The sequence below is a fragment of the Penicillium roqueforti genome (assembly GCF_015533775.1).
Source record: "Penicillium roqueforti strain LCP96 04111 chromosome Unknown scaffold_01, whole genome shotgun sequence".
Classification (NCBI taxonomy): Eukaryota; Fungi; Ascomycota; class Eurotiomycetes; order Eurotiales; family Aspergillaceae; genus Penicillium; species Penicillium roqueforti.
The window spans coordinates 1,327,805-1,350,564 of NW_024067565.1; the positions used below are offsets into that span (position 1 = coordinate 1,327,805).

General features: G+C 50.5%; 7 protein-coding genes across 7 annotated transcripts; 4 read left to right on the plus strand and 3 right to left on the minus strand.

Annotated features, from left to right (window-relative positions):
• Positions 1–88: 88 nt before the first annotated feature.
• On the plus strand, positions 89–2,083 carry LCP9604111_927 (chaperonin-containing T-complex alpha subunit TCP1; the record flags this gene model as incomplete). The annotated part of the gene is made up of 6 exons (XM_039072984.1): positions 89–131; positions 192–239; positions 299–384; positions 439–543; positions 605–1,639; positions 1,700–2,083. The coding sequence occupies 6 exons, from the start codon at positions 89–91 to the stop codon at positions 2,081–2,083; spliced, it is 1,701 nt and encodes a 566-aa protein (XP_038933475.1).
• A 177-nt stretch (positions 2,084–2,260) lies between these two features.
• On the minus strand, positions 2,261–3,339 carry LCP9604111_928 (uncharacterized protein; the record flags this gene model as incomplete). The annotated part of the gene is made up of 2 exons (XM_039072995.1): positions 2,261–3,236; positions 3,299–3,339. 2 exons carry the CDS (start codon positions 3,337–3,339, stop codon positions 2,261–2,263), a joined length of 1,017 nt encoding a protein of 338 aa, XP_038933476.1.
• Positions 3,340–3,677: 338 nt separating this feature from the next.
• On the minus strand, positions 3,678–5,901 carry LCP9604111_929 (WD40 repeat domain-containing protein; the record flags this gene model as incomplete). The annotated part of the gene is made up of 3 exons (XM_039073006.1): positions 3,678–5,071; positions 5,122–5,235; positions 5,286–5,901. 3 exons carry the CDS (start codon positions 5,899–5,901, stop codon positions 3,678–3,680), a joined length of 2,124 nt encoding a protein of 707 aa, XP_038933477.1.
• A 2,882-nt stretch (positions 5,902–8,783) lies between these two features.
• LCP9604111_930 (putative rRNA biogenesis protein RRP5) lies at positions 8,784–14,294 on the plus strand (the record flags this gene model as incomplete). The annotated part of the gene is made up of 3 exons (XM_039073017.1): positions 8,784–9,254; positions 9,303–13,694; positions 13,746–14,294. 3 exons carry the CDS (start codon positions 8,784–8,786, stop codon positions 14,292–14,294), a joined length of 5,412 nt encoding a protein of 1,803 aa, XP_038933478.1.
• Positions 14,295–14,566: 272 nt separating this feature from the next.
• LCP9604111_931 (uncharacterized protein) lies at positions 14,567–15,995 on the plus strand (the record flags this gene model as incomplete). The annotated part of the gene is made up of 2 exons (XM_039073028.1): positions 14,567–14,853; positions 14,921–15,995. 2 exons carry the CDS (start codon positions 14,567–14,569, stop codon positions 15,993–15,995), a joined length of 1,362 nt encoding a protein of 453 aa, XP_038933479.1.
• Positions 15,996–16,570: 575 nt separating this feature from the next.
• Positions 16,571–17,785, minus strand: LCP9604111_932 (urease accessory protein UreD; the record flags this gene model as incomplete). Its single annotated transcript, XM_039073039.1, has 1 exon — positions 16,571–17,785. One exon carries the CDS (start codon positions 17,783–17,785, stop codon positions 16,571–16,573), a length of 1,215 nt encoding a protein of 404 aa, XP_038933480.1.
• Positions 17,786–18,883: 1,098 nt separating this feature from the next.
• On the plus strand, positions 18,884–22,475 carry LCP9604111_933 (cohesin subunit IRR1; the record flags this gene model as incomplete). Its single annotated transcript, XM_039073050.1, has 2 exons — positions 18,884–19,346; positions 19,399–22,475. The coding sequence occupies 2 exons, from the start codon at positions 18,884–18,886 to the stop codon at positions 22,473–22,475; spliced, it is 3,540 nt and encodes a 1,179-aa protein (XP_038933481.1).
• Positions 22,476–22,760: the final 285 nt, after the last annotated feature.

Genomic DNA, 22,760 nt, shown 5'->3' on the forward strand with positions numbered 1-22,760 from the left:
AACTTTTAGTGCCCACAGCACCCCCCCAGAAGCCAGACAGCTCTGCCATCGCACTCGAATAGCTCATATCACATCGTCTGTTTTGAATATGGCAGGCATTTTTGAGGCGCCGCGGAATGCGGACACGCTCTGTGAGTTTTCGTCTGAACCATCATCGTTTTCGTTGCAATAAACTGACCATTCTCGCACAGTCTTGGGTGGGCAGAAAATCACCGGTGCTGATGTCCGTGAGCAGAATGGTATGTTGAATTATTGATGGATTTCCCGTTCTTGGGGATGGATAACTGATTCCTTGCAGTTCTGGCAACACAAGCCATCGCTAATGTCATCAAATCCTCCTTCGGTCCGTCCGGTTTGGACAAGATGATGGTGGATGACATAGGGGTATGGAAACGATAAACCCCGCAGAGCTTGGCTGCAACTTCTAACATCTGACAGGATGTGACTGTGACGAACGATGGCGCTACTATTCTGTCTCTTCTTGATATTGAGCACCCTGCGGGCAAGATCCTCGTTGAGCTGGCCCAACAACAGGACAAGGAGGTACGGGCCTTTACAACACATTTTCAAACGCACACGCTGATCATGATTTCAAATTCAATAGGTCGGAGATGGCACCACCTCGGTTGTTCTGATCGCCGCTGAGCTTCTCCGGAGAGGCAACGAGTTGATGAAGAACCGTATACACCCTACTACGATCATCAACGGATACCGAATTGCCCTGCGCGAGGCCGTCAAGTATATGAATGAAAATATTACGACTAAGGTGGATAATATCGGGAGGGAGAGCTTGGTCAACATTGCGAAGACTTCCATGTCCAGCAAGATCATCGGTTCCGATTCCGATTTCTTTGCGAACATGTGTGTGGACGCAATGTTGCAGGTGAAGTCTTTGAACCAGAGAGGCGAAGTCAAATACCCAGTCAAGGCCGTGAACCTGCTTAAGGCCCACGGAAAAAGTGGCACTGAGTCCGTACTCGTGGACGGTTACGCGTTGAATTGCACTGTTGCTTCCCAGGCCATGACCACACACGTGGCCGACGCCAAGATCGCCATTCTCGATATGAATCTGCAAAAGGAGCGGATGAAGCTTGGTGTTCAGATTACAGTGGAAGACCCCGATCAACTGGAGAAGATCCGTCAGCGAGAGTCCGGCATTGTGATGGAGCGTGTTGATATGATTCTGAAGTCTGGTGCCAATGTCGTCCTCACGACCAAGGGCATCGACGACATGGTTCTCAAGCTCTTCATTGAAAGGGGGGCCATGGCAGTCCGCCGCTGCAAGAAGGAAGACCTGCGCCGCATTGCTAGGGCCACCGGTGCTACCATGATCAGCACCCTCTCTGACCTCAACGGAGATGAGAAGTTCGACGCATCACACCTTGGACACGCAGAGTCAGTTTCGCAAGAACGTATCTCGGACGACGAGTGTATCCTGATCAGGGGTACCAAGATCCACACTGCGGCTTCCATTATTCTCCGTGGTGCCAACGAGTACAGCTTGGACGAGATGGAGCGCTCTGTTCACGACTCTCTGTGTGCGATCAAGCGCACTCTGGAAAGCGGGAGCATTGTTCCCGGCGGTGGAGCCGTGGAAACCGCACTTCACATCTACCTTGAGGAATTCGCAGTCACAGTGGTAAGTAATACTGTTCGCTATTCTTTGCTCCCATATCGGTTTCTAACATTTTCACTAAAGGGCTCCCGTGAGCAACTGGCCATTGGCGAGTTCGCACAATCTCTCCTTGTCATTCCTCAGACTCTGGCAGTCAACGCAGCGAAGGATTCATCTGAGCTTGTTGCCCAGCTCCGTGTCCGCCACGCCCTGTCACAGCGTGTGCAGGATGGCGATGCTAACGAGGAGGAGAAGGCCATTGCTAAGAAGAAGACCTACCGCAACTACGGTTTGGATCTGACGAAGGGACGGGTTCACGACACTTTGAAGGCCGGTGTGCTGGAGCCCAGCATGAGCAAGATCAAGCAACTCAAGAGTGCTGTGGAGGCTTGCATATCCATCATGCGTATTGACACGATCATCAAGCTGGACCCCGAGCAGCAGCAGGATGACGGCCACGGCCACTAAGCCTAAGCTTACTTTGACTACCCCAATCCCAAAAAAAATGGCAGTAATATGATGTGACATAGATGATCAGCAGTAGTAAATTCTCATTTCCGCTGCACTGCATATGAACGAATTTCTCTTGAAGTAGATACATGAAACTCGTAGCCCTAAACAACCATTCTACTAGATCTATATCCCTCACTGCCGCCTGGCAGCCATCAACTTCCGGTATTCCTCAACGATATTCCTCCGCTCACCAGCCAATTCCTCACGGCGTCTCAAACTCCCAACCGCAGCAGGCACATTGGCAACATCAACCTTAGCCCCGCCACGCACTTTGAAGATCTCCCGGGGTTTGACCAATTGAGGCGGCGCTTTCGCAACCTCAAATGGATTCCTCTTCCGCTCCTCGTCGCGCTTCTTCAGCTTAGCCCAAGGATCAGGATCATCATCCCCACTATCAGCGTCCCCATTAGCATTCGTCCCCTTCTTCTTGCTTTTCTTCGCAGCCTTCTTCTTCCCCCCAGCAGCCTCAATCTCCCACTCTTTCCACTGCCGCAACTCAACCTCCATCTCTTCCTCCCTCTCTTCCCTCTCCTCCTGCTCCTTGTCGCGAATCTTAGCGTCCTGCTCACGCCACCCCTTCTGCAATCGCAGCAGGTGCTTCTCATGCTTCGTCCGCTTGTGCTGCTCCTTGTTCTTGGCATCACCCGTCTTGACCGACTTGGTCATCTGCGACAATGGCATTTCGCGGTCAACACGTGCCACAAACTCGGCCAGCCGCTCGCCAGGCATGATTTTGGGCGTTTCGGTCTTCTCCTTGGCGGCGGTTTTGGGTTTTTGTGTCTCCGCTGCCTTCGCGGGCTTCTTCGATGACGCTGTTGAGTCTTCTGTAGCATTGCGCTTGCGCTTGTTCGGGCGCTCGCCCGTCTCTAGTCCCGATGGCGCTCGTCGACCTGTCTGCTGGTATTGCATTAGGCGGCGGAATGCTTTCGGGGTGTCGTCTTCGGTGACAGTCTTGAGGCGGTGGGTGGGTGCTTTGTTGGCGCTCTGGTTCTGGTCTTTGCCTTGGTTCTTGTTGACGAGTTTTTTGCCATTCTTGCCTAGCTTAGGCTTGACTAGATCGCGGACTGGAAGGGCTTTCGCGATCTCTGAGGGTGGGAGATTGAAGTGGCTGCCGCGAGTGGAATTGTCAGTTTTGGGCTTTGGATAAACTTAGTAATTACTAGTGCTCACGCTATATCGGCTTCGCCACGTCTCTTGTGTTTGTGAGGCATTTTGGGTGGTTTTGCAATGGAAGTTTGGAGGATTGGAGTTGTTGGCGGAACTTTTTTTCATCGAGGTTAGCCTTATCTTACTTATCGCTCTATGGGCGGTCCACGGATCTCCCCAGCATTCGCCATTCCAAATATCAGTCTATTGGCATACTCGAGAAAGCAGTAATTGAACTTGATGAATGAGGGATATGTTTGTTCAGATAATGCAAATAAGTCCGAGATAAAGGGTATGCTTCGCTAATAATATGCCCCCAAACGCCAGTAAAATGCCCACAGGCAAAAAAAAAGAACACCTAGGAAAATGCAAAACAAGAAAAATCACAGAAGAAACCGGGGAATCATTCATCTTCATCGTCAATTGAGTCTTTCATATCAGCCCAGCCACACATGTGGCGTTTACCCTCAGTTTCACCACCGTTTCGAAGCTCGCGAGCCTCAGGTCCCTCACGCCAGCATCGAGCATCGTAGTCATCACTCACGGAAATGAGTTCGCCAGATGGTGTCCAGGACAAACCAGTGACCTCTTTCTGATGACCTTCGATGAGGGGAGTGCCTGATTGGTAAATTGGGATGGTATCTTCGAGACGGCCGGACAAGCCGATTCCAGAGTTGGTGCGACGAAGACCTGAGCGAGTGGTGAAAAGGGAAGTCCTGCTAGGCAGAGATTCGGCTGGTGTTTTCACGGTAGAATTGAGAAATCGTTCATCGGTAGGGAAGAGGATGGGGCAGTGGTCACTGCTCCCAGTTGCCAACATCTCCGGATGATCGTAGCTTGCTTTGCGCACAGCCAACTTCACATAGAATGAGGATATTTGGAGGCGAGGATGGCGGAAACCATAGAGAGGCCCAAGACCGTCCTTGTCGGAGCCTCCAGTCCTTCGTGGACGGTTGTTGTTGAGCGAGAGTTCAGGAGCATGCCCGAGAATTAAGTGTGATGTCGAATATGTGTAAACAGTATTATCCCGGCAAAGTGTGTATAAGCGTGAGCCATCTCCTCCAAATGCCATGGAAGTTAGACCAAAGCGTCGGTACTTCACATGGCTTTCTGGCTCTTGCGTTGTAGATAGAGGAATGACGGGTCGACCACGGCGATTGTTATGGGCTGTTCGCAAATCCCACAGTCTGACGCTTGCGCTAGCCTCGGAAGCCGTAACAAAAAGATTTTCGCGTCCAGGCGAGAGAAAAGCGAGGGAAGTAACGGTGATGTCGGTTCGGCCAATTGGTGGCGCATCATTTTTGTCCGTGGTCGGTTTATGAGAGGTCGTGTATGCATGAGCACCTTGAATGGTATTCAGAACATGTGGGTATAACATCTTTGGCTGCGCAGTGGTCACGACATTTTCGGTCTCGGATAGGGAGCATTGGACTTGCAATGCAGGCCGTTCAAACCCCTTGCAGCGGAGATCCCAGATATTCACATTTCCATCCCGACTGCAAGTAGCAAGAACCTTATTGTTGGATGCTGGTTGGAATTGGACACGCTTAACGGAGGATGAGTGATTCGATAAGCAGTGGATAGGTCGTTGTGTTGTCATATCAATAATAAGAGATGTTTGGTCTCCAGATGCTGTAGCCAGTAGCATGTCGTCCGATGAGAACTCGAGATCCATAATCGAATTCATGTGCGGACGGAACCCAAGGTATGCATCAGCGAATCCAGGATCCTCGTCAATCGATGAATCCAAGAGCCGAATTCCACCCTCTTCATCGCCCACTGCAACAAGAGAATTTGCTTCCCATTTGTTAGCATGTGTAGGATCAGTCAGGTAAAATATGACTCACTGTTGCATGAAGCATTACAAAATGGGAGGGCCACTGAACGCTCCGATCCATAGCTAGAACACATGTGACGGTCCCGCGGTTTCGAATAGAAGTTGGAAGTTAGATCTTGCCAGCCTAGAGAAAATATTAGAGGTGTATAAGAAAGCCATGGGGTAAATACCAACCAGCGCCAGAGTTAGATCGTAGAGTTACTTTATTTGCTCGAGCCCCCATCACATTTCGCATAAATAAAGCACCGGATGATTGCAATGCCTGGGAGCGGCGCACAGGGGCCACGGGGGGATTTCGTTTGGGTGGACTCGGCGGTGCTGATGCATCAAGGCGGATGTTGATGTTTGAAATTTTAATATCTTGTTCCACATCCTGCGTCGGAGACCGGACACGAACTCTCTTCAGAGGCGAGGATTGCGGCGAGACGACTGAAGAGAATGAGTTCTTTCTTTTCCTGCTTGGGGTGCGAATGAAGTCCTCCGGTAAGCCATCGTGGGGGCTTCTGGTGCTGCCAGCCTTAGAGGTTCTTGAAAAGGCCGGTCCTAGACGATTCACCGCGGGCGATGATAGTGCCCGTAATGCCTGGCGGCTAGTTGAGGGCGTGATAGAAGTATCCCCGACTGGTAATAAAGAGCGCGGGGTAAAGAATCGACGGAATGACCGGGGCGTTACAGTCGGTGGCTTTCTAGGTCTGCGAGTATCGGAAGCAATAGACGGCGGGGATGAGGGTGGCTCTGGAGGAAGGACAGGCTCTGACCGGGGTACTTCCGGGAGATTGAAGGTGTCCATTGTGTGTTGAACAAAAAGCAAAGAGAAAATCAAAGGCTATGCAAGCATTGGTGGTATTGGTGGTGGCTGGAAGGCTAAAGAGGGTCAGAGATTAATCGGGGAAGTTGGATCTTTTCCCGTGTCGCGACGTGACGCGATCGTGTTAAGGCATCTAAGGCATTTCAACCCCCTCCATCCTTAATGCCGAACTCCTTCACTCTCAATTATTCCCCCTTGATGTTTGAATAAGGCAAGTCAGTTTGAATTAGTTCCTAGGTTAAAGTATTTTCCCAGTTTTGGTATCAAAACGCGTGAAATCACACGATATTGATCAATTTCCCAATATCAGACTACTATAATGATGGAACGTTGGAACATCAAATAGGTCCCTTGATTAACTTTTAAAGAATGCTCAAACAGAGGGAGATGGACCTAACTCAGGTTATGTTGTATGCTCGAAGTATAGGTCCTGTCACGTCATGTGACCTACAAGGCTGTATAAACATATATTGTCCAAACATAGAAACTACCCTTTCCTCAACCTTTCCCTTGAAACCTAAGCAACATTTGCTCCATTCTAACGACATATGCACCTTGCCTCTCAATCATACTTTTCAATTTCCACAAAATGCCAACTACAACAGCTCTTTCTCCTTTTACGTCCGACCTAGAGTTAAAGTCGTACTGTGAAGACCAAGACTTCCTATGCAACGGAGAGCCCGAGCCTAACAGTCGCTCGCAGACTTTGATCTATCATTTTGAAAACAAAAAGTGGTGGATCAAAGTAACTTTCAAAGGCGCGATTTCTTCTTTCCCCCAAAACAAAACAAAACGCGAACGACGAAAGGAATACCAAGACTTTGTCAAATTGTTCGACTTTGATCCCTTGGCCCTTCTGGATGATACTGTGTCTGAGGTAATATTGAGCGAAGACCCGGGAACAATTGATTCTATCAATCTGCGTCACGACCTAGAAGATACCAGCAATCGGGTTATAAGGCTTGTTGGAAACCTATGATTCTATATCCGGGAGGACCCATTGAGAGTGACTTATCCACTATGCCTCCGATTTCCCTCTTTCCGCGCTATCAATATCGCAGAATTGATAGAAGAGGATGAAATTACCGACGGAGTATTCCGCGTTTTACATAGGAGCGATAGAACTCCTCACATCCTCAAAGTAGTCAATCGCCCTCTTTATCAACCACGCGACTCGGATGTCATTACAAAAGGAACTAGAGAATCTTGAACATTTCAAAGGCGTGATAGGGATTGTGCAGTCAGCTGGTATTGCGGCGTTTAACAACCCGTATGCGACCTCCCAAAATGTCGAACAAATGGTTATCGGTGGTATTCTATTAGAATACTATAGTGGCGGTTCCTTACAACGTGTTTTAAGTGAACAGCGTATAAGGAAATTTGGTTGGGAGCGATGGGCTATCTAAATTGTAAATACTTTAAGCATTATTCACCGTGCAAAGCAAACGCACATGGATCTCAAACCTTCAAATATCGTTCTCGACGACGATGGTAATGCGGTTATCATTGATATTAGCGGTATCGGTGGAATAACGTACAACTGACTTGCCCCAGAGATACGCGGTGAACTGTCACGTCTTCTGTTCGAAACTCGTCGATTGAATGATATTTGAGCCTACAGGAAGATTTTGACCGAAATTGCGTTAAACGCAGGGAACAGTCCGTTTGCAAGAACTCTGAAGTGGGTTGCGGATCATTTAACCAAAGATGTTGACGCCCGGTGGACTCTGTCTGATGGATTGTCTCATTTGAAAATTGCTCAATGTATTGATTAGTTGATGGAAGTGAGCTGAAGCCTCCCCTCTTTCGGTTGCTCTGTAGTAATGACTACATAAATTGTCTCTAGATACGGGGTACTCTGTTTAAGGATGTGAGCTAACAGAATGACCAATAAAGAAGAGGGACCGGAGCACCTCTCCCTCTTTATGTTGGCAGTCAGTGAATTGCTGGATTAAGGATTCGGGTGGCCAAGGCAGGGGCTGCGTGATATACGATGTAAACAAGTTGATATTAGTGCGAACACATGTTCATGTACTGCAGGTTGCCTTCTAAAGGGCAAAGTCGATGACTGCATGTGGTAGTCAGATATATACAATAGACCTATTGGTTCGATGTCTCTATGTGAGACTACTAGGGATACGATCTTCATCCCCTTCTCTTACTGTTATAGACTGTTCAATGGATGTAATTGGGAATACTACCTCGTGGCCAGGGTGGCGGACACAATATTTCTATGTATAATTATCACTCACAAACACAGAAACCTACCATAATTTTACACTAGTGCCATATGGTAAGCCACATTGTACATAAAAAAGGCAATCAATATACACGGTCTTTCAGCTCTTCAGTTCCTCAGCTCACTCTTTTGAGAATTGTAACATCCAAGGTCTGATTTCGCACATCAAAGCAAATACTGACTTATGAAAAGGGACCGATATATCCCAAGTCATCTTAGTCTGACTAATGTCCTGTAGATACTTTCCATTATGACGAGACAGAGAAATGCTTTCCGATGGATAGTTAGCATCACTTGTGAGGATGCACTTACTCCCCACTCCATAGTTTTTCCTGAGGAGCACAGAGGCCCTGGATGTATATTTAAATATGATTCCATGATATCGTAGGCCAATTTCAAACATAGCTAGGTAGCTTCAAGATAGTTTGGTTCAGTCCATACAGATCTGGCGGGATTCAAGGTTGTTTGTCCTTGGAATTCAGGCACATTGATTTGCTGACTCATGACCCCAGGTCCTGACACCGCCCTGAAGGTTCTGCCGCATCCGCGGAATTTTTTTAATCTTTTTTTTCGAGGAATTAGACCGCAATCTGCAACTGCACGATTCGGTTTTGCCAGTTTAAGAATGGCACCAATCAAGCGCAAGGGGAATGCCCCCGAAGAAAATACTGCCCGCCAGCCCCAAAAACGTGCTAAAGTTGGAGCGGAGGAGGTCAACAGAGACCATAAGAAGTCAAACGATGCTACCACATCCACCGCTGGGAAAGCTTCAGAACTTTCTGTGCTGCGCGATGACGAGCCCTCATTCCCTCGTGGTGGCGCAAGTGTTCTGACACCATTGGAACGCAAGCAAATTCAGATTCAGGCCAACAGAGATGTCTTGTTCGAGCAGAAAGAATCTGGAAACAAGAAAACTGCCCAGAAGACACCTTCCAACGAATTCGCCGAAGAAAGCGACAACGATGTTGAAATGGAGGACGAAGAAACAACTGCGACTACGAAGAAGTCGCGAAAGAAGAAGTCAAAAAGCAAGAAGTCCGCAGACAAGGAAGCTGATGACAAGCAAAATGTTCGCATCGAGGGTCTTAGCTTCAAGGTACGTGCTAGAAAACTCTTTCATGTCGCATCACTCTAACAATTATAGCGCATTGTACCCGGAGCCATGATCCTGGGCCAGGTCTCGAGTATCAACGCACACGACATCGGTCTTTCGCTCCCCAACAACCTTACCGGTTACGTCCCTCTCACATCCGTTTCGAAGGGCCTCGAAGACAGACTTGAGAAGATGTTGAACGATGAAGCTGGGAATGACGATGCCGAGGACAGCTCCGACGAGGAGTCCTTTGACTTGAAGGATCATTTCTATTTGGGTCAATACCTGCGAGCATTCGTTGTGTCTACTGGCAGCAACCCGGATGATCCAAAGGCAAAGGGCAAAAGGCGAATCGAGCTTTCAGTTGACCCTAGACAAACAAACAACGGCTTCTCAAAGTCTGATCTTGTTGTGAACTCAGCTGTCCAAGCGTCCGTTGTCAGTGTGGAAGATCACGGTGTGGTCATGGATCTGGGCATCGAAGGCTCAGAACTGAAGGGCTTTATGTCCTCCAAGGAGACCGATCCCAGTGTGGATTATTCTAGCATCAAGGAAGGCTCTGTTTTCCTTTGCATGGTCACTGGTCAGAATCCCAGTGGCAATGTCATCAAGCTGTCCTCCAACTTCCAAACGTCTGCCTCGATCAAGAAGTCCAACTACCTCAATTCGGCACCTACAATCAACACTTTCCTCCCCGGTACCGCTGCGGAAATTCTTCTTACGGAAGTCACATCGAACGGAATGATTGGAAAGATTATGGGAATGCTCGACGCAACCGTTGATTTGGTCCAGTCTAGCATCAACGGCAAGATTGATCTGGAGAAGAAATTCAAGATTGGTGCAAAGATCAAGGGCCGTATTATTGCGACTTTCCCGGCTGCCGAGCCGCTCAAAGTCAGCTTTTCTATGCTCGACCACGTCCTCAAGCTCTCTTCCGATGCTCGCGGTCCCGGTTCTTCTGATGATGCGCCTGCTATTTCCGCAATCATTCCTGAGGTCAAGATCGTAAAGGTTGATCAAGGTCTGGGTGTGTATGCTCGGATTGGAGAAACAAAACATATGGGCTTCGTTCACATGTCGAGACTCTCTGATGGCAAGGTTGAAACAGTCGACGAAAGTTCTGGACCTTTCCAGCTAGACGCTGTTCACGAGGCAAGAGTCATTGGGTACAACTCTATTGATAACCTCTACATTCTCTCATTTGAGAAGAGCGTTATCGAACAGCCCTTCCTTCGCGTCGAAGATGTGAACGTGGGTGCTATTGTTAAAGGAAAGGTCGAGAAGCTTCTGATCGGTGCCGATGGTATGACTGGATTGATTGTTAACCTGGCTGACGGAATCACCGGTCTTGTTCCTTCCATGCACTTTGCGGATACCATGCTTCAGTTCCCAGAGAAGAAGTTCCGCGAGGGGCAGAAGCTTTCCCTGAGGATCCTCTCTGTGAACCTCGAAAAACGTCAAATTCGGTTGACCCTAAAGAAGAGCTTGCTCAACAGCGAGTCTGCTATCTGGAAAGACTACAAAGATATCACTCCTTCGGCTCAGTCCCCTGGTACCATTGTCAATCTTCAGAGTCATGGTGCTGTTGTGCAGTTCTACGGCGAGGTCCGTGGTTTCCTTCCCGTATCTGAGATGAGTGAAGCATACATCCAGGATCCGGCCCAGCATTTCAAACTCGGCCAGGTTGTCAATGTTCATGCTTTGAGCGTGGATGCAGCCCTTGGAAGACTTGCTGTCTCGTGCAAGGATCCCTCGACATTCACCGAAAAGTATCGTGAGGCCTTTGAGAACCTTCATCCCGGCCATCTTGTTACTGGAATCGTCTTTGAGAAGTCCAATGATGATGTGCTTCTCAAGCTTGACGAGTCCGGCCTCGTTGCTCGTCTCGACGCTTCACAACTCATCGACGGTCCCCCATCGAAGCAAAGCTCGATGTTATCCAAGCTCCGCGTCGGACAGAAGCTGAATGATCTTTTGGTCCTCAGCATCCAGCGCGCTCACCGTCTTATCAAGGTTTCTAGCAGGGCCAGCTTGAAAAAAGCTGCCAAGCAGAAGAACATCCCGGGCCATTTCGAGGAAGTCCAAGAGGGCTCCCTTGTCACAGGATTCGTCCGCAACATCACACCCGACGGTGTCTTCGTTGAATTCCTCGGCGGTCTCACTGGCTTGCTCCCCAAGCGTCTTATCGAAGACTCCAACCTCGAACAACCTCACTACGGGTTGGCAAAGGCGCAAACGATTGTTGTCAATGTGCAGTCTGTGGACCAGGAATTCAAGCGCTTTATCCTGAGTATGAAGCCCGTTGAGGCTACCCAGGCCGCTCCCAAGAAAGCGGCCAAGCAGACTGACGAGAGCGTTGCCAACCCCGTCGATGCTAACATCAAGAGCATGTCTGATTTCACATTTGGCAGAATCGTTGAGTGCAAGGTCGTCTCTATCAAGGCAACCCAAGTCAATGTTCAGCTTGCGGATAACATTCACGGCCGCATTGATGTGTCCGAGATATTCGACGACTGGAAAGACATCAAGGATCGCAAACAGCCCTTGCGATTCTTTAAGGCCAAGCAGACTCTCTCTGCCAGAATCCTTGGTGTTCACGATGCTCGTAATCATAAATTCCTCCCCATTAGCCACCGCACTGGAAAGTACCCTGTGTTCGAGCTCTCTCTCAAGCCAAGCTACATCAAGGCCGCCAACCCTGCCCCTCTTAACATGGAGCAGGTTCAAGTCGGCTCCTCTTGGATAGGCTTCGTCAACAATGTCGCTGATGATTGCCTCTGGATTAACCTGTCCCCCAATGTCCGCGGCAGACTGCGCTTCATGGATGCATCAGACGACCTCTCCTTGTTGACTGATATGGAGAAAAACTTCCCCATCGGCTCTGCTTTGAAGGTCCAGGTTACCGCTGTTGACGCTGAGAAGGGCCACCTTAGTCTATCTGCCAAGCAAGGATACGACAAGCTCACATTTGGAGATATCTCCGTTGGCATGATCTTGCCCGGTCGCGTTACCAAGGTCACTGAGCGCCAACTCATTATGCAGCTTGGCGAGTCACTTGTCGGTGCGGTCAATCTGATTGACCTCGCAGATGACTACTCCAAGGCCAACCCTACCGTGCACAACAAGAACGAGGTTCTCCGAGCATGCGTTATCGCCGTTGACAAGTCTAACAAGAAAATTACCTTGTCGCTGCGCCCCTCCAAGGTCATGAGCTCCTCTCTGCCCGTGCAAGACCGTGAGATCTCTTCGCTCAAGGATGTTAAGCCTAACGATGTCATTCGCGGCTTCGTCCGACGAGTCACCGATTCTGGTCTCTTCGTGGCAGTCAGTCACGATATCACTGCTTTCGTCCGTGTCTCTGATCTTTCCGATTCGTATCTCAAGGAATGGAAGGACTCCTTCCAGCCAGATCAACTCGTCAAGGGTAAGGTCACGTTTGTTGACGCCGAGCAAGGCAAGCTGCAGTTGAGCTTGAAGGAGTCTGTTCTGGACCCCAACTTTAAGGCTCTTATCACCCTTAAGGATCTTAAAGTTGGTCAGATTGTCACGGGCAAGGTCCGCAAGGTGGAGGAGTTCGGTGCTTTCATTGTCGTTGACGGGTCTTCAAACATCAGCGGTCTTTGTCACCGTAGTGAGATGGCCGAGAAGCGCGTTGAAGATGCTCGCAAATTGTACGACGAAGGCGATGCTGTTAAGGCGAAGATCATTAATATCGACCTTGAGTCGAAGAAGATCTCTTTCTCACTGAAGGCTTCCCACTTCCAGGATGAAGAGGAAGATGACAGCGAGGATGAGGACAGTATGAGCATTGACGGTCTTGGCGGTGTCGAACTTACGAAGGACGACAGCGAAGATGAGGATGATGATGAGTCCATGGGAGGTGTTGATGTAGAGGATGACAGCGAGGAGGAGGAATCAGAGGAGGAGGATGGAGATGTCCCGATACAGAAGCCTAGCAAGGCCGGAGGTCTCGGTGCGAGCGGCTTCGACTGGAGCGGCACCGCCAAGTCCGATGCTGCCGCGCGCTCCGACAGCGAAGACGAGGGTTCCAAAAAGAAGAAGAAGAAGAACCGCAAGGCCGAGATCCAGGTGGACCGCACCGGCGATTTGGACGCCAATGGCCCTCAGTCTGTTGCCGACTTCGAGCGACTCCTCCTGGGTGAGCCCGACTCCTCGCTTCTGTGGCTGCAGTACATGGCCTTCCAGCTGGAGCTGGGTGAGATCGAGAAGGCACGCGCCATTGCTGAGCGTGCTTTGCGCACTATCACCATGGGCCAGGATGCTGAGAAGCTGAACATCTGGGTTGCGCTGCTGAACATGGAGAACACATACGGTGATGATGACAGTCTCGAGGAGGTCTTCAAGCGTGCCTGCCAGTACAACGAGCCCCAAGAGATCTACGAGCGGATGATCAGTATTTACATCCAATCCGGCAAGAACCAGGTATGTATCCATTTTGAATCTTACTTCCTACGGATGTTAACAATTTTACAGAAAGCAAGTGATCTCTTCTACGCGGCTCTCAAGAAGAAGATTTCCTCCCAGTCCCCCAAGTTCTTCTACAACTACGCCAGCTTCCTCTTCGACACCATGGCCTCCCCCGACCGTGCTCGGGCTTTGCTCCCACGCGCCCTTCAGTCCCTCCCTGCCCACACCCACGTTGAGACGACCTCCAAGTTCGCCCAGCTCGAGTTCCGCTCCCCCAATGGAGACATTGAGCGCGGTCGTACCGTCTTCGAGGGTCTCCTTTCCTCATTCCCCAAGCGTATTGATTTGTGGAACGTCCTCCTGGACCTGGAGATCAAGGTCGGCGATGCGGAGCAAGTGCGCCGTCTCTTCGAGCGCGTCCTTGGCCTACAGAGTGGCAAGAAGGGCCCTGTCAGTGTGGACGCTAGCAAGAAGCTCAAGCCTAAGCAGGCCCGATTCCTGTTCAAGAAATGGCTTTCCTTCGAGGAGGGTCTGGCAGCTGCCAATGGAGATGAGAAGATGGTTGAAGAGGTTAAGGCACGGGCTGTTACCTATGTCAAGTCTCTTCAGGAGTAACTCTATAAAAAAGTGTGTTCATCTGAACCTGCCGGTGTTTGGGGCCTGTGAATTTCAATCTTCAATGTTTTTACCTGTATATAGATAGCGATGGAAATATTCAATCAATCGTCAACAATCCAGCACGTGTATACCTCAGGACATGGTCGTAGCTTTGAAAGTACCACGGATCCAATCACCGCCCCCAATATCATGGCTGCCTCCAGTTTTAAGGGTCGGGGAATCTATTTTTGTGTTTTCCCTTCTGTCTTCTCTTTACTTCCTCACCCATGATGAGCCCTTTCCGCCCTCCCCAGACCAATTCGGTATCCAGTCTTCATTTCGATCCATACAGAGACTCACTAGATACGGAATACCCGAAGGTCAATGTACATGTTGACTCTGTTGACTCTGAGCGAGTGGGGTATCCGGCCCGCTCATGGCGGCAAGTCTGGACAGCCTTGGCTTGGCCTTCAACGTCTTCCATGCTGTCGGAAAACCCAGCTAAGCGCAAGCGATCTTGTCGATCGCGATACTTACATGGTCTCCGGCGTGCGATTATCGGAATATTCATTATGCTGTGAGTTTCACGAACTGTGCAGGCCGTGTCTATGCGGAAGACCCCGCTGACCTATCGCCGATAACAGAGGCATCATCCAATTTATCTCCATCGCTTGTGGTATCGCCCTCTCATTCTTCCCAGATGAGTACGACCGTGCAGTTCATAATTGGCTACCCAGTACCGACGGTACGAACACAATAGACAGCACGCGCTGGCCCACCGATATTTCGCGCGATATCGTCCCTGTTGGCTGTCACTCCCACAACGATTACTGGCGCCGGGTGCCACTGTACTCCGCACTGCAGGCGGGATGCATAGGCGTCGAAGCCGATGTCTGGCTCTTCGACGATGAGCTCTACGTCGGCCACACCACATCGTCCCTGACAGAGCGCCTAACCCTACAATCTATGTACATTGACCCGCTAGTATCTATCCTCGAGCGCCAGAACCCAACCACTAGATTTCACCGGGGAGGCCACAGCCATACACATGGTGTCTTCGGTACAGACCCTGCCCAATCGCTCATTCTTCTAATCGACTTCAAAACCGCAGGCGCGGCAACCTGGCACGCTGTCATGAAGCAGCTCGCTCCGCTCCGTGACCGCGGCTACCTAACCCACTTCAACGGCGACGAGCTCATCCAAGGCCCCATCACCGTCGTCGGAACGGGGAATACACCCTTCAACCTCGTCACCGAAAACACCACCTATCGCGATATCTTCTTCGACGCCCCGCTCGATAAACTCGTCGGCACGGACCAGCCAGACAGCAGCATCCCAGACGCAGCCCTCTTCCCGCGCACAGATCTTGGCACAGATCTTGGCCAAGGCCAATCTGGTATGCCGGCTGTAATCACCGCGTCCACCTTCAACACTTCGAACAGCTTCTATGCCTCTGTGTCTTTCAAAAAGGCAATCGGCTACCCATGGCCCTTCCACTTCACGCAGCGCCAGATGGACCTCATCCGCAGCCAAGTGCGCATTGCACACCAACATGGCCTGAAAGTGCGCTACTGGGCGTTGCCGAGCTGGCCTCGCAGTCTGCGGAATCATATCTGGCGCGTGCTTGCGCAGGAGGGTGTAGATATTCTGAATGTTGATGATTTGGTTGATGCCACGAAGGGGGTTTGGAATACGAGGGTCTTCGACTGGTGGCCGTGATGGCTATGCATTGCTATATATTGGGTATCTTTCTTCTTGTTTTCTTCTCGCTTTTACTTATGATGAAATATGGGATTTGATGAAATATGGGATCATGGGCTGGATTGCCTGGCGTTAAGGGTTTCTTATCTGATTTACGATACCTTACCTTTTCTTTGGCTGTGTTGCTTTATTTTGTTTGATAGACCACTTGCTTCACATCTATACATCCAATATCGAAATGTATACGCAGCTTTCGGGATACTGTACTGATACTGATGCTGTAACTAATCTGGCAAGAGACGGAAAAGACAACAGTGCCCTGGTGAAAACAACGCTTCGGTTCAAATTCGTCACAATCATAATTTCGGTCTCTGTTGCACCCAGTGCAGGAGCAGTAATGCTATACTCCGATCTGGAATGTGTTCCCCAATGCCCTTGATTGTCGATCTCCACTTGACGCCATAATTTATGCAGTAAAATCAGGTGAAAATGGCATACATTCACCAAAGACCATGTAGTGGCTCTCGACCAGCGACAGCCCCCCTAACACCGATAAACCACACCAAACGTAGCTATCCGCGGGATGTCATATCTCATAAACAGCAGAGCGCCTCTTCACCGAACTCGCGGATAACACTACCCTCTTCCCGAATCAGGCCACCAAGCCAGTGCTTCGCAGTCTCAAAATCCTTGGCACCGAACTTGACAAGCACAAAGCCAGCGCGCACCCGCGCCGCCGTCCATGTGACATTGCCCTTAAAGCTCAGCGAAGGCTCAGGCACCGACGACGGTGCATGGTCCGACCAATTGCGACTACCAATGCGCGGCTGCGACTGGAATTGTTTCAACATGAACGAACCGAGCGCTTCGAATACAGGACCGGAGAGTATAAGCGTGCCGACGACGCCGTGTGGGCGCGTGCGCTCCGCGATGATATTCAGCGGGGTTAAGCCGACTGGCGCCTGCGGTGGCAGATCGACGGGGTTTTCTAGACCGGCATGGGTGGTGGTGCTGTAGGTTTTATCTTTCTTTTCGACTTCGAGTCCGTCGGGTATGGATGTGTCTTGTAGGTCCTCGGATTCATCGTCGAGAATTACCGAGTCGCGGAGGAGTAGTCGGCGTTTGCCCTTGTCGTCTTCGGCCCAGACTTCGTTGCGTCCGCGCCAGAAGTGGAAGTCCCAGTCCTCGCCGCGCGAGGTCCGGCCTTGCGTTACCCAATCTAGGACGCAGAGGCTGCTACGCTCGGCGCCTTTTGCGGTGGCGTCTACGGTGAAGGTTTGAACTTGAGCGTAGCGGCTGTGTTTGAAGGGGACGGAAGGGTCTGGGAGGTAGCAGAGGGCTGCTTGGCGGCCAATGTTGACGTCGAGTGTTTGCTGGCTCATGTCGGAGAGAGATTTGTTTGCGGGCATTTGATCGCGGTGGCCTTTGATTACATTTGGGGATGTGCCGTTGTTATTTGGGGTTGTTTTGAAGATCTTGGTGCTGCCTTGTGGCGTTGTTACCACCATTCGTGTCCTGGGTTCGAGCGTAATGGACACTTCGATGTGGTCACCTGGCAGGAGCCCGCCGCCATAGGTGAGGAGGTATAGGTGGACGGGGTTGGAGGGACATGTGTCTGAGAGGGCAGAAGAATCTGGGGATGGGACGAAGCCGCCGGTGCGCGGGACTAGCTTCAATGGATATTTGTAGGTGAGGGTTGTGAGGGTGGGATTGTTCGGTGGGAGGAGGGAGAGGACGACCTTGCCCTGCCCTGGCTTCGCAATGGAAGACTGAAAGGGCGAGGGAATGGGCATTGCTGGTTTTCGCATGGTGATGGATGTGATAGGTTGAGAAGGCGGAGAGACAAGAAGTGTAGCTAGTAGGTCTATAGGCAGAAATAGAAAAAGCTATATTGAGCAATGAAGCCAGGCCATGCTATCACAGATCAGAGGGGATGAGTTGGTATAAAAACAAAACCCTGGGGAAATGACGATTCCTTAGTCATAGGCATCCACTTGTCAAGCGGGGGATATTCCCAAATGACCTCTCCTTGGCTCCCTGATGAGGATGCCGGAGCAGAACTAGGACATAAAATAACTGGCAGAGAATGAATGGTTGAGGTTTCTATGACAAAGAGTATCTCCCTAGACCTGGAGGGTTACCTCTTGGCAATGTACTTTTATGTCATTTGCCCAGGTGATCTGCACAACTTGTTTAACTATTATAGCCTGGCAGTCTGGGCATTGAAAAGAAGTCATGAGATACAGTGTAGCTATGGTAAATCAGCCATATGCTTTCTATTATATTAGGGGGTCAATTTTGTGATGCAATTGTCGATGAGAATTGCTATACACACACCCCTAAAACTAGCTACACACTCACTTAAACTACTTCGGCTAGGGCCTATCCCAGGGAGGGCTCATGGCTATTCTCATTTCTGGACGGAACCGAATGTTCCTGGCTAGAGACTAAGATCGAGCTTGAACAAGGCGTTGACAGCGCTAAACCCCGCAGCTAGGGAGAAGAACGTTTAGTTGACTAGTGAACTATACAGAATAGACACCTGATATACAAGACATCAAACCCCTACGTAGTTACGTAATCTAGGCACCCCCAGGCCCCAAGGCACGATGTCGCGTCTCCCCCCACGCTGAGATCCGGACCGTTTTCTGCCCAAGTACTTCCGTTTGATTGACCTTGTCTCAACACGGTTAGAGCGCGTGTCGCAAATACTTGACGTCTCGAATTGCAGACTTCTTTCATATCTTGCGCCAACTTCTGTTTGCTGTACCAGACCTGCGCGTTGCACGAGCGCGCGTCCCGACCTGATCTGTAGCGACATCTGCCAACTCTGTTCAAAGCCATTGATCTGCTCAGCAGACCCATCTATCCGATCGCATACCCGTATAATACACTCATCCGATATCATGGATATCGATAACCCACCTCTATCAAGCCCCGGTGGCCCGTCATCGACCCCCGCCGAAGACCGACGCAAATCCGGTCGGCAGACGCGACGGCCCGAAGTATTTTCGCAGACTACACACTCTGCCGACGAACAAGCTGCCGGTGGGAAGCGCAAACGGGGCGAGGCGCGCGAGGACGGCGATGAGGACGCGTCCGAGTCCGACAGTGATGATATTGACGACGAGACCGATGAGGAAGAACTGAAAGAGAAGCGACGCGCTGCACGCCGAGCTAGCGCGAAGAAATCCAAATCCAAACCCAAGACCAAGGGATCGCACGCTTCAAAGAAACCCAAGGTTGCAAGTAACGGGTTAGGGAGACAGCTCGCCTTCCGACCAGCCACCAATGGCCGACTGCCTGCTGCTCGTTCTCGGAAACCGAAAGTACGACCGAGTCTCGCGGCGGGTGAACGCGGATTGTTCGGTGAGTCATAATTATTTGTGTATGCAATATCAATGGCTAATACCAGAGTTAGCCGAGGTATTTGGGAAAGGTAGCAATGCCGATACAGTGGCCGCTCAGTGGTTATCTCAATACCAGCGCGACAATGGGCAGGCCATGCGGGACCTCGTCAACTTCATCCTACGATGCACGGGTACCGATCTTGAGATCGACAATAATGAGGTGGAAGACATTGATAATGCCCCGGGCCGAATCGAAGACTTGCAGAACCTTTACCAAGCAGAAGGCATCACCGAATACCCTATCATCTCCAAAGCGAAGAAGTTCAGAGCGTTCTCGGTTCTCCTCGAGGAATTCACTATGGCACTGATCCAAACCTTCCATGCCTCTTCCATCTTGTACACCGATGACACCCTGCTCGAGAATATTCAGATCTGGATCTCTTCCATGTCAACATCAAAATGCCGACCATTCCGGCATACGGCGACATTAATCTCCCTTTCAATCATGAACGCATTATGTGATATTGCGCGAGAGGTGACGACAACCGTATCTACATCCAGGAAACAACTTGAAAGTGAGAAGAAAAAGAAGACGGTAAACAAGGGTCGCGTGGAAGCAATTCAAAGGGCTGTTTCAGAGGGCGAACAGAAGGTGGAGCGCTTAGACGAGTTCCTACAGGATGGGTTCGATACTGTATTTGTCCATCGCTACCGGGATATTGACGGTCAGATCCGTGCCGAGTGTCTGACAGCTCTAGGCGGATGGATTCGCACATACCGAGAAATCTTCTTTGAGGGCCAGTATTTACGATACCTAGGGTGGACCCTCGCCGATGTCATTGCGCAGACCAGACTCGTTGCCTTAACCGAGCTTTTAAGCCTTTATGAGAACCGTGACAACCTTGCTGGTTTGCACTCATTCACTGAGCGGTTTCGGCAACGGATTGTGGAGATGGCTATTCAAGATGCTGATGTTTCGGTGCGTGTGGCTGCGATTGAGTTACTTAACCACCTTCGCGAAGCCGGCTTACTCGAGCCAAATGATATTGATGCTGTCGGTCGACTGGTGTTTGATTTGGACACCCGAATTCGGAAAACAGCTGGACGCTTTTTTGTTGCCAACGTTCAAGATGCATACGAGTCAATCACCGATGAAGTGGGAGAGGAGATCGCCGAATTGCTGGCTGACGACGACGAAGACGACTATGAGTCGCCTAAGCACTCCTGGATCAAGTTTAAATGCCTCGCCGAGCTGTTTCAGGCCTACGACGACCAACAAGCCGAACAGCAACCAGAGCCATTGTCTCGCGACACACTGCTAGGTGCGGCCGTAGAGTCGCGCTTTGCTCTCGCGACTGAGGCTGTCTATCCCTACCTGGAAGAACTGTCTCAGTGGCCATCGCTGGCTGGTTATCTGCTTTATGACCACTCTCAAATCACCGATGCGCCATCTGAAGATGATACCGCAGGAGCCGTAAAGAAAATGTACAGAATGGAAGAGGGACAAGAATCTATTCTTCTGGAAGTACTCTGTGCCGCAGTCAAACTCCGTGTTCTCGACATCGCCAAGTCTGATACCGACAAGCGTGGGCGCAAGACGAAGGCTCTAGAGGCCAAGATTTCCGAGCTCCAGGAGGAACTTTCTCACAACCTTGCGCAGATCATCCCTGGGCTTCTCAATAAGTTTGGATCCACACCGGAAGCTGCTTCTGTCGTTCTGCGACTAGAACACCTTGTGGACCTGAACACAATCCAGGATCTCCAAAAAGACGCTACGGCTTATACCTCGCTGCTCAGCGATATCAACAAGCAGTTTTTGACTCATTCGGATCAAGATGTTCTGGCCGAAGCTAGTGTGGCTTTCTTGCATGCCAAGAGCTCCGAGGAGATGCGAGAGGCGCTAGAGAGCAAGGTTCAAGAGCTGTGGGATGATATGGTAGAGGCACTGGCTGCCTTGTCTCGGAAGAAGGAGGTCCAGGAAGGTGGCTCAATATCTGATCCCACTCTCACCAACCTGACCAACACTGTCTCTCGAATTTCGAACCTCGCCGGTATCACCGATTGTGCCTCCATTCTCGAAACTGTCCCTAATTCAAGATCGCAATCCAAGAAAGACCACAATGAAGCCCCATTCAACACCCTCATTCATCTTGCCGAACGTGGTCTGCGCATCGAAGATGACGATGAGGATACCGCTAAGGCAGAGAACGAACTGGTCTCAAGCAGTATCCGGTCGTTGCTTTTCTATTTCATGTGGAAGGTGCAGGCACTGTCCACAGCCTTGAACGATGGAAAGGCCTCCTTCAGCACATCCTACTTCGAAGCACTGACAAAGAGCCGCGAAACGTTCGCTATATTGCTCGTCAACATCATGGAAACGCGCCCTGGGCTGGATGACCTTCGCTTCACAGCAACTACAACATACCTAGACCTACAGACGCTCTTCAGCACTCTCCGGAACATCGGCCAAGCCAACGGCAATGACGAAGACGTCCTGTTTCAAACACAAGGCCTAGTCCATGAAATCGAACCCGACACCCAAGCCCTCATCACCAAGATCCACGGAATAGCTGAGCGCACATCCGCCAAGAAATCAAGGCTCAATATCGAGCCCGCAGACGACGACGCCCCAGCCTCGGAAGACGAGCTCGACTCCGAAGATGAAGCCAGCGACTCCGAAGACGAAGTAGTCATCAACGACCGCCTCCGCAGTAGCATTGTAGCCGAACAGCGCCTCTGCGAGCTAACAGGCAAGCTCGTCCTCGCCATCATCGCCCGCATCATCGACGCCTCCGGCTCTAAGCGCGGCGCCCTGAAGAAGCGTCTCCTTCGTCATAAGACCGCCCTCGGCCACAATTACCGAGAGGTCCTATCTTATTTGGAAGAGCGTAAGCCCCGCAGTACGCCCCGCGCCAAGGGGAAAAAGCCTGCCAAGTCTGCTGCTTCTCCTGCCAAGGGCTTCAAGTCTGCTGAGCATATTGATGATGACGATGAGCACGACCATCCTGAGCCTGTTGAGGAAGATGAAGATGAGGACCTGCGTGCGCGCGGACTTGTCGAGGATGATGTTGAACATGAGAATGGGCACGAGGACGAGGAACTTGGTCCCACGCCTGAGGCCGATGAGGATGAGGTGATGGGTGACTGATCTGGTCTGTCTTATTTGACGTTAATGTGTGCCTGAACAAAATGATATTTCTTCGCTGTCGTTCATTGCTTGTTACTTTTTTTTCTTGTTACTTTTTTTTCGCTCTCTCTACTTTCTTCTCTCTCTCTTTTATGGATTATGGCTGAATTGACTGTACCTCTCTTCTTTGCTCTCGTTTGCGTGGATATGGAGTTATTTTCAACCTGTATCTTATACACTTCCCCTGATCTTTACTTTGCTGCTACTTTGCTGACTTGATCTCAATCTATTCCCCTCTGGTCTCTG